Source organism: Octodon degus, unplaced genomic scaffold, assembly GCF_000260255.1.
Source record: "Octodon degus isolate 3935 unplaced genomic scaffold, OctDeg1.0 scaffold00001, whole genome shotgun sequence".
NCBI lineage: Eukaryota > Metazoa > Chordata > Mammalia > Rodentia > Octodontidae > Octodon > Octodon degus.
In genome coordinates, this window is record NW_004524577.1 from 12,039,425 (window position 1) to 12,050,074 (window position 10,650).

Here is a 10,650-nt window from a genome sequence, read left to right on the forward strand (position 1 = left end):
AGGCCCGGGCCAGCGAGGGCCGCTTCTGCCGCTCGTCGTCCATGGCTGACCGCTCGGGCCGCCTGCTGGAGAGCTTGGACCAGCTGGAGCTGCGGTGAGCGGGCGGGCGGAGGGCGGGAACACCGAGGGGCGCGGCGGGCGGGGGCCGGGCGCGGGGACACCGCGGGGACACCGAGGGACGCGGGGCGCCGGGACACCCAGGGCTGCGGGTGGGAGCTGGGCGCGGGGACACTGAGGAACGGGGACCCGAGGGTCGCGGGGACACCGAAGGGCGCCCTGCTCCCGCTCTTCCAGCTGTCCGCCGAGGGCGCGCGGATGGGACGGAGCTGAGGAGGGTCGCTGTGCCGCGCAGGGACGCCCCCGACCCGCCCGCGCCGTGCAGGGAGGCCTCGTCCGCCCGCCCGGATGCCCCCGTCCGGCCTGCGTGGTCCGCCGCGAGGGTGCACGGTGACCGCGAGGGTGCACGGTGACCGCGCGTGCCCAGGGGTCACGCCGGGGCCAAGGCTGCCGGAGGCTCCGCCGCGGCGCGCAGCGGAGGCGCAGACGGCGCGGCGACCCCGGGGTCCGACCCTCCGGCCGAGCGTGTCCCCTCCTCTCGGGCTGAGTCACCGAGCCGGGCGCAGGGCCGGGCACGCCGCAGCGCTGCCTCGCCGAGGAAGCCGCCGGCCGAGTGTGAGAGTCGCGAGCGTGACTCGTGGGAAGTGGATTCGCATCCCGCACGCTCGTGGGGGCGTCCGAGCCTGTGCAATGAACCCTCGTCCCGAGGAGGAAGCGTTCTGTGTCTCGTTTATTTCAAAGACTTTCCTAGTAACTTACACTTGTAAGTTTTGCTTCTTCCTTAAAAGATGTAATCCTAAGGAAGAATTTCAGAAGACAAGCGAAAGTAAAAAAGGGGGTTCGGGGCGTAGCTCCGCGGCGCCAGCGCGGGGGTTCTTGCGCTCACTCTGGTATCCACAAAAAAAGAAAGCAAACTGCCGAGGCTGCACCTGTGGTAGATTTTTAGCGACCGCTCAGCAGCAGAGCATCACACTATAGAAATCTGCCCAGAAGCCAGCGCTCTCAGGTCGCCGCGCCAGGAGCTCGGTCCCCAGAGTGCGCGGTGAAGCGGGACGGGGCGCCGGGTTCGTCCCCGAGCTCCTGGGCCCCCTGCCCCGACCCTGCTGGCCTCGGAGGACGTTTCTTCCATTTAAAGCCGCAAACAGGCTTATCCCACGTGCGCTCTGACTTTGAGCCTGACCAGGCCTCTGTGGGGCTTTAAGTGCTCTGAAATATTTGGCTTGTTCTCCTGACGTAGAAGAATTTTTGCTCCTAATAGTTTCATCATTACACTGGCCTTCTAGCTTTTTCCTGCGTTGTCACGCTTCTTGCTTCTCCTAAAGAGGTGATTCCTGTCTCTGCATTTTCATGACTGTTTCCATCTGAATTTTGGACACCCTGATACTGTGCTTACTTTTTAGCTTGCTGTAGCTTGCAGGTGATGCTCATAGACACCGTTTGCTGCGGCCGTGTGCCCTGGGGGGCATGTGGGGGAGGTCGAGACTGAGGAGTAGGAGGCTCAGTCACACAGCAGGCAGTCGCAGCCCTCGGCGGCCAGGCTTACTGCTCTGCCTGAATGCTTAGTTAAATGTGCCCTGCTTGAACCCATGACTTTTCTGAGTGAAGAAGATGAAACTTCCATTTAAATGAGCCTACTTCAGTATACTTGGGGCCCTCGCTGGGTGCTCATTAGCTCGGTGGGGGTGCTGGGTTGGAGACAGGTGGGGAGGTGGCGGCTAGAGCAGGGTGCTGCCTACAGTACCTGCTGGGGGCCTGACTCATAAGGCATCAGAGTTACTGTAAGCCTGTAATTAGGAGGGGCTTTTCCTGGGTGTCACCACGCCCTGCCCTCAGACCCTGTGGCCTGCTGGCGCCCACACTGGAAGCACCATTGTCTTTCACAGAGAATCTTTTTTTTTTTTTTTTTTTAATGTACAGGGTCTACAGGGTCTCACTACACAGATCAGACTCCTGATTCTCCTGTTTTCAGCCTCCCAAATGCTGGGATTATAGGCACATGCCACCACGCCCAGTTTCAATCTCCTCTCAGTGGGCCGGCATGGCAGGCCAGGGATTGAACCCCAGTGCCCTGAATCTGCCTAAGCAGGCGCTTTAATCCGCTGAGCTATCTGGCTGCCCTTCACAGGGAATCTTGATCATCAGGAAAATCCTTAAAATGTTTATATTATTGAAAGTATGAACTGGATGATGTAGCGGTCCTTTGACAAGTGATCATATTAGAGGCAGGGGGGCGGGGAGGTGGCTAAGTTAGAATAAGTGCTTGCCTGGCAAGCACAAGTGCCTGAGTTCAATCCCCCATTCTGAAAAAAAAAAAAAAAAAAAAAAAGTTAGAGGCAGGACTGCATTTTATGAGGACTTACTTTGGAAATCCCCACAGGCAGCACCTGAATGAGCCCTTGCCCGTCTCTCCGCTTCCAGCACACAATTTACCACCAGCTCAGACTTGAGTGTCTGTCATTTATCGAAATGTTGGAGTCACAGCTGACATTTAGCATAGGTATGACCTTTGTCAGCTGTGCTGGGTTTCGGTGTAGTCATTTTATTGATTTAAACCTCTGAGTAAAGAATGAGCCAGCAGGGCTGAGCCTTAGGAACAGTGTGCTTGTGTTTTCCAGCTAAGGTCTAGTTTAGATTCTTCCCAGCTTTTACTTACTGACCCTTCTGAGTACAGAGTGGCACAAAGATCCCGGGATCTGCAAGAATGAAGCCACCCTGGCTGCAGCCCTGGTGCTATTTTGGGGGTGACAGGTGGGGAAGGCATGTGTGGCTGGGGCTGGCTCCTGCTTTGGAGCTGGCGTGTACTAGAATTCGAGGGCCTTGCTCCTCCTGCGCCCACGGGAGGTGGCATTTCACTGAGCTCTGAGCTGCTCTTCCATTTCCGGGATCAGTCACACACTCTGAGGCCGTCTGTCATCTCCAGTTGCACAAAGACCAGCAACTCAGTGACTGGAACCTATAGCAAGAGAACACTGTGGAAAGGAAGAACTTTAAACATGCAAGTTCTTCCCTCTGCTTTACTCATGGTGCAGCCTCGGCTGTCAGCGACTGGAGCTGTCACCTGGCTTGTTATGGCAGAGCTGGTGGTGCCTCTGTTACCCATCAGGGCTGCACCCCGGAAATCGAGCTGGCTCCTCTGAACACCAGACAGACAGACAAGACAGACACACACAAACACACCATCACTGCACTGCTGTGCACTTGAGGCCTCTTCAGTGCCATGCAGGCAAAATAAAGGGCAGGGTCAGAAAGCAAGAGGCAAGGGCTGGTGAGATGGCTCAGTGGTCTAAAGCACCTACTTAGAACAAGCTAAGCTAAGCAAAGCACAGGGACCACGGTTCAATCCCTCAGCACCACATGCCAGCCCGCCCCGCCCCCTGGTGGGCTGAGCTGGGCACACACACACACACACACACACACTAAAATAAATAAATTTAAAAAAAAAAGAAAGCAAGAGGCAAGATCGATCACCTTTTCTTCTGCAGATGATAGGGTTATTAACCTATTAGAACTAGTGAATTAGAAAACTAACCACTGAAATTAATAAGTGTAAATAAATTGTCAGGGGCCGGGGAGATAGCTCAGTGGAATAAGCACTTTCCTGGCAAGCACAAGGACCTGAGTTCAATCCCTAGTTCTGCAAAAAATAAATAAATAAATAAATAGTTACAAGTTGAATATGGTACAAAACAGCATTTCTAGAACCAGCAACAATTGACTAGAAAATGTAATCAAAATCATTCATGTTAGCAAACAAAGCTACTGTGAAGAATGTTTAAAGTTCTTTTTTATTTGTGTTTTTTGTGGCCAGCTCAGCCTGTCCTAGGGGCAGGGTATCAAATGGTAGTCCCTGTGCTTGCCTAAGCTTGCCTGAGTGGGCATTTTAGACCATTGAGCTATCTCGCCAGCCCCAAGGATGTTTAATATTCTGACAAAAGCCAGCATGGTAGCACATGCCTGGAATCCCAACACTTGGGAGACTGAGGCAGGAGAATCATAAGTTGAAGGCCAACCTGTACACCAGCTGTCTCCTGTGTACTATAAATGTGTCAGAGATGGAGAGGAGAGAAGCTGTGTTGTGGACACAGCGTGTGGCCATCCTGTATGACAAAAGCCCAACTGAGGGTTGCAGTCCTACCCATCCGGCAAAATGGCACACGGATGCAAAAGAAAAAGTTCAGTTGAGGAGCTCTGGGATGGCCCAGGGTTCTCTCTGGAACTGCAGGCCCCACCTCCCAAAGCTCCTGGCTCTTACTGGTATCCATCAGGGAGGCGGGTCCCAGCAGAGCACAGGGGAAGAAGGCCTTTTGTAGCTGTGCCAGGCACAGAGGCCTCCAATTAGTAGCACTCAGCTAATTTGCGCGTGCGCAAGGCTGGCGCCTTCACTGCCAGGAAGCTATAATTGTTCAGGTCCCCTGGCCGCAGCTGAGAAGGTGTCTCCTGTCTCGGCCCTGCAATCACAGGCTCCTCCTCGGGCCTGCAGCCAGCTGACTGCATGGCTGTCACTGCTTTGCTGTTAATGAGCCCATGGTGCCCAGGCTGGACCTGAGCACACTCTGTTAGCCATTCGGGGACATCTGTGCTGTGTAGCTCCCAGGAGAGGGTGCAGGAGCGGTCAGGGACAGGTCGTGGCAAGGGCAGCATTTTGGGGGAGAGGAAAGGTGTGGTTTCCTACAATGCACCACAAACCAGCACTCACTAAAAACACGGAAAAGGAAAACTTAAAGCACTAAAACTCAAAGTCAAAGAAAGGCCTTAGAGGATTTAATTAATGGAAAAATATCATGTCCTTGAATGTAACACTATTATAAAGCTGTCAAATTTCCTCCACTTTTTTGAGAAACCAAATAAACTTGCTGGAAAGTTTATAAAAGAGAATTAGGGCACATAGCTTCTTTATTTCTGGTAGAGTCTTGCTCTATCAAATTTTAGGGCATATTATAAGGCTGATGCTACTTTTTAAAACATGTTGGTATAAGATCAAATACTGCAGTGTGTGCTGGAGACTTCAAAGGTAAATTTGACGTACAGGTCGGTAGGGGAAAGATGGATTATTTGGTAAATAAGTCAGGGGGAAATGGCTCACTAGAAAAAAGTAAAGCAAAATCTTTACCTAACTACAGGAATGGATTCTAGTGGCAAATATCCAAAACTTACAACTATAAAAGTTAATGAGAAAACTATTTTATGATCTAATAAGGCCTGAAAAGTTCAAGTGCAAACTGTCAGGTAAGACCTCCATCACACCACAACGAGCCCCTCAAAGGGGGCAGGCACGCCCAGTGAGCTTGGCTCCTCAGAAGCCAGGCAGGCCACAAGACACCTGCCAGGCAATACAGCGAGACCCCATCTTGTGGCAAACGCTGTCCAGCGCAGGCCAACCCAGACAGGTCTGCTGCCGTGAAGTTCACATCTGTATGCACGGGGTCACTCTTGGCAACCCCTGAGGACCGGATTTGTACCTAGATGGACGGACAGCCTGATCCCCCCCGGGGCATGGAGATGGTACAATCGGATAGGAACATACATGGAACTGGCAACCAGAATCCAGTGCTTAGGGGTATGCCCAGGAAAGCAGATGGTCTTAGAAATCCAGTAGCATAATAGTGCAAAAAAAGCAACAAAAAGAAAAAACCCAACTCAGATGTAAATTTAAAATACACAAATACACATATAATGCAAATAAAGTAGAACAGTTGCCCTGTGAGCAGGGAAAAACTGAACAAAGTAAATTAGAATTTAAAAAGCTGGGCACAGTGGTATGCCGGAATCCCAGCATTCACTTGGGGAGGCTAAGACAGGATTGCTACAAGAGTCATCCTGAACTGCGTAGTGAGACCCTGTTCTTAAAAGAAAAGAGATTGAATGTTTTTGTTTTTGACATAGTCTCACTATGTAGTTCAGGTTGGCCTCAGATTTGCAGTGGTCCTCTTGCCTCATCCTGCTAGTCCTGGGATTGCAGATGTGCACCAATATACCTGGTAATTTTAAAAAATGAACAAACTTTTTTTTTTTTTGTGGCTGGCTCAGCCTGCCCTGGGGGCGGGGCTGGCGCGGCCTATGGTGCCAGGGATCGAACCCACAGTCCCTATGCTTGCCTAAGCTTGCTAAGCAGACGCTTCAGACCCCTGAGCTATCTAGCCAGCAAAACAAACTTTCAAAATGCATTCCCACGGATCTTAGATTTGAGGTGGAACAGGAAGACCACTGCAGTGGTGACTTTTGTCTGCCGGATTTACGCAGGGTTGAAGCATTGCGAGAAGCAGCGAGTGCCGTTGAGCAGGAGAAGGAGGTGCTCTTGGAGATGATCCACAGCATCCAGAACAGCCAGGACATGCGGCAGATCAGCGACGGTGAGCAAGCGCTGCCCCAGCCGCTTCCTTGGGGGTCCGTGGTGGGTTAGCACTGGGCTGTGGTGAGCTGCGGGGTGCGGTCACGTCCCTGCGCACTCCCTTGCCTCACTCTCGTGCCTGGAAAAGCAGCAGGTGAGAGAGGGCAGGGCCCTGAAGGGTGAGGACAGTGCATGCAGGGGAAGTGGAGGAACTCCGGAGTAGAGGTAAAGGATGGGACCAGGACACTCCACAATGTGAGAGCGCATTGTTGCCCTCGTGGGAGGGCCCGGCGACCCTACCAGGAGCACTGGCTTCCAGCAGGGTCCTGGGTTTCCATAGCTAGCCAGGGCCAGGCAGCTGGTGAGCTGGGCAGTCTGACCCCAGCCCGAACTGTCACCATGCTCTTGTCGGGCTCTTTCCTTTCTGGCCAGAGACTGGGGACTTAGGAAAGAGGAACACGACATGGAGACTGCTGGCTGTTTTCCTAGAATCACAGCTGACAGAGCTCCATCCTAGGGTGGCCATGACCTCCCCTCTGGCCCAGGACGGGGGCAGCTTTTTTGCTGTCCTGCCTGACTTCTCACGGGAGCCGGGAGTGTGTTCAGCGGACACTCTGCGGCATGTCAGAGCTCCGCAGCGCTTCCCTGCTTCTGCTCCTTGCTGTTTGCTCATCCCCTTGGTGTCCCTGTGGATTTTCAAGGAAAGGCATTCCGTTCCCTCGTTTTCAAGTCTAACACTGCATCAGTTATTTGTGTGCTAGAATTTTAGTCTGTACTTTTAAGTTTCACAGCAGAAGAGATTAAAAGGTAAAGTGAATGCTTCATATGGACAGTTTATCGATAAATCGCAACCATCTGTGTGCAGGAGAACGCGAAGAGTTAAACCTGACTGCAAACCGTTTGATGGGACGAACTCTCACCGTTGAAGTTTCGGTAGAAACCATCAGAAGCCCGCAGCAGGAAGAGTCCCTAAAACACGCCACGCGGATCATAGACGAAGTGGTTAGTAAGTTCCTGGATGACCTGGCCAATGCCAAGAGTCACTTAATGTCACTGTACAGCGCATGCTCGTCCGAGGTACCACCAGGGCCAGTGGACCAGAAGTTTCAGTCGATAGTGATTGGCTGTGCTCTTGAGGATCAGAAGAAAATCAAGAGAAGACTAGAGACTCTGCTTAGGAACATCGAGAACTCAGACAAGGCCATCAAGCTGCTGGAGCACTCAAAGGGAGTGGGTGCCAAAGCCCTGCAAGCAAATGCCGAGAGCAGGCTGAATTAGCCTTCAGGGCTGCAGGCACTAGACGATGGGGTCCCAGCCGTACTCACTGTTAGGTGTTGCCACGCAACAGGTTGTGTCAGATAAGGGAACCACTGCAGTGGCAAGCTTTTCCCATTCAATTAAAACTAGCATTTTAATTATCTAGGCCTTTCAGATTCAATTCTTGCCTCACACTAGGATGTAGCACTACGTATTTTGCCACTTTGTAGATGAGCACATTATGTGAAGGAAGGGACAGCTCCGCTAGGGCCAGGGTCGCTGCTCTTCGCTGGACAGGGGCCAGGAGCTGGTGGAACAGGCCGAGCACCCGGGAGGCCTAGAGGATCCAGGGATGGTAGCAGCCCTTCTGTGCTGAGGGGTCTGTGTCAGATCATTTGAAGCTAAAGATCTTTGCATCTTGTGATAAATTTTTATATACTCTGACACTAGGCATACAGTGGGACAGTCACCTTTAGTTTTACCAGTGTGATTACACGGCCACTTGGTTTCTCAAATGTATTCTTCTCAAATCTCTGTTGTAACTTGCCTTTTCTTGTTGGAATGGTTCCTGGCAATTTTAAAGACATTTCATGTAGCTGTGCCGTAATTCTGGTCCATGTCCCTCTTCTGGGACTTTTGGGTTCTTTGTCTCTTGTTGCTGTTCCTAGGACACATTCATGTATGGGGCCTTGTCTTTGTATAAATTCCCACTTGGGGTGTGCTGGGTCAGCGGGGATAAACACTTTCCATGGCCTAACACTTACCTCTACATTTTTTGTATAAAAGTCACATCTGTTTATATACTGTCTTCAGTAATTAAATGTAGCCACTTCATTGAATTCTTTTCAACACTGATCATTAAATTTTTCTAACACACATAAAACACCTTATCTACATGGCATCTTGCTTCCTTAACAAGGTGGAGGGATGTGTCAGTCCTTCATCTGGGGAAGTGAAGCAGCCACAGAACCCTGCTGCTCTAAAATCAATCGCCATTTCAAACTTTTTTATTAGTGTGTAGGTATTCCTCACACACAAAAGACCCACACTGTTCTGTGTGTGTTTCTGTAAACAGTCGGATTTCGGTACCGCAGCTGAGTAGCAGCTCCATGGACCTGTCCCTGACCCCTGAGGACAGCACAAGCTTGTTTTTGGCCAGCGTTTGGAAAATGAAAAGTGTTTCCCTCCAGCCCCGTACCTACCTGCTCTATCTCCGCCCTGATTCCTATGCATGGCTCCCCACTCGGGTGCGGCTGTCAGACTCTTGGCTGGTTCCAGCATCCTGCAGAAAGGATCTGTCAGGGAGGCCACAGTGCGGCCAGGACCCTGGCCCTGTCACACTCACGCCAAGCAGTTGTTGGCGAACACTCAGGGATTCCCTTGGAACATGCATGTGTGTCCCCTTCAAAGCACTGAGATAAATAAGGACATGTTGGAACACTCATATGTGTTGCTACTCTGAAGGCTGATTTTACAATCACTGGAAGATACTAATACAGTTAAAAGTGAGAATCTCGGAAAAGAAAGGGCAAGGAGGACAAGTAGGGGCCGGACTGGACATCAGGCCCAGCCCTTTACCCTCCAGGCTGGAGACCCGTTTCGCATGAGGGAGCAAAAGCTGGCTCATGGGTGTGTCTGTTACACGGGGCAGCATTAGCCAGACAAGGTGGCGGTGCACACCGGTGATCCCAGCACTTGGGAGGTCAAGTTGAGGCAGGATTGCTATTTTGAGGCCAGTCTGGTCTCCATAGCAAGACCTTGTCTCAAAAAGCATCCACCCCCCCAAAAAAAAACACCAAACAATTTCTTTATATAGCAGAACTAAATAAGACAAAATTACTTTCTTTAGAAGAATGATAGTGATACCATTATAACGTGCAGGAATCTAGCAGGTTGCCAGAGAGCTTGGGCAGAGCCCTACATATACAACCACCACTACTACAGAAGGATGCTAGCCACTGAAAAAGCACCTGAAATAAAAAAGATCAAGTTACTTTGATTTTTAAAGTCAGGTAACGCTTTACATAAGTTCAATGGCGATACATAAACATAACACAAAATTTTAACTTTGAAATGCATTTATTTTGTGATTATTGGAAGTCATCTTCATGGAAATCTTAATCAAGTAGTGTATTTTAAATAAAGCTCAAGGGAATAACTGCAACCCAATACTAGTATGCACAAGTGGTTTTCCATTTAAATTTACAAACATTGTTAGGAACAAAAACAGCAGGGGTTGTTTTCCTTTTAATCCAAAATTTTTATTTTTAAAATACCTTTTACCAAGAGGAGCCTTCTACAGACGGGGGTGGGGTCACCACCAGTATCCCTCAGTCACTTATACAAGGTTCGAGTCTGCTTCGTGGCAGCCTGCGAAGTGGCCACAGGACACGGCTCTCCTGCATTCATTCTCTGTCACTGCAGCAGAGGCCACGCTCCACGAGGCTGCTCTGTGCAACCACAAGTGCTGCAGAGTAGGTGCCCACAAATGCTCTGGGACCCTGGCAGGGGAGCCAAAGGGACGTGGGTGACTAACCGTACCTTGAATTAAGGATTCAATGTATCTCGGGCTGGGATATGCTCCACAGTGCCTGCCTCGAAAGCTCAAGGTTGCGAGTTCAATTCCTGGTCCCGCAAAAGACAAAGTCCAAGAATTCAACACTTCTAGGTTGGGACATTAGGTAGCAAGCCACACTCCTCACATAAGGATCTTCAGGAAAGTTCCTGTTCTGAGGATGCAGACAGTGGGGACACCCTGCTGTGCTGAGCCTGTCACTGCACCCACCGTGGGGCCAGCTGTCCCCTCCTGGTGGCATTAGCTCCACTGAGGAACTCCAACAGGGAGAGGGGTCAGGGACAAGCACCCCACACGGTAAGTGCCGGGAGGGGAGGCTCTTCAGTATCCATGGTTTTGTTACAAATTATAATAAGGTTACTTAAATGATGAAAGAGGCACAAAGGGAAAACCCATGTTAATTTGGAAGGTTTTAGAACTGAGTTGACAAACC

The 10,650-nt window shown here is 50.9% G+C and overlaps 1 protein-coding gene across 1 annotated transcript in view; it reads left to right on the plus strand.

The window, feature by feature from the left end:
* The window catches only part of LOC105742108 (BAG family molecular chaperone regulator 2), a 10,831-nt gene extending 2,354 nt beyond the window's left edge, over positions 1–8,477 (plus strand). The window contains exons 3-5 of the mRNA XM_023711157.1: positions 3–94; positions 6,298–6,407; positions 7,251–8,477. Of these exons, the coding sequence (XP_023566925.1) occupies positions 3–94; positions 6,298–6,407; positions 7,251–7,663 (615 nt within the window). The 3' untranslated portion in view covers positions 7,664–8,477. The remainder of the gene's footprint in view (positions 1–2; positions 95–6,297; positions 6,408–7,250) is intronic.
* Positions 8,478–10,650: the final 2,173 nt, after the last annotated feature.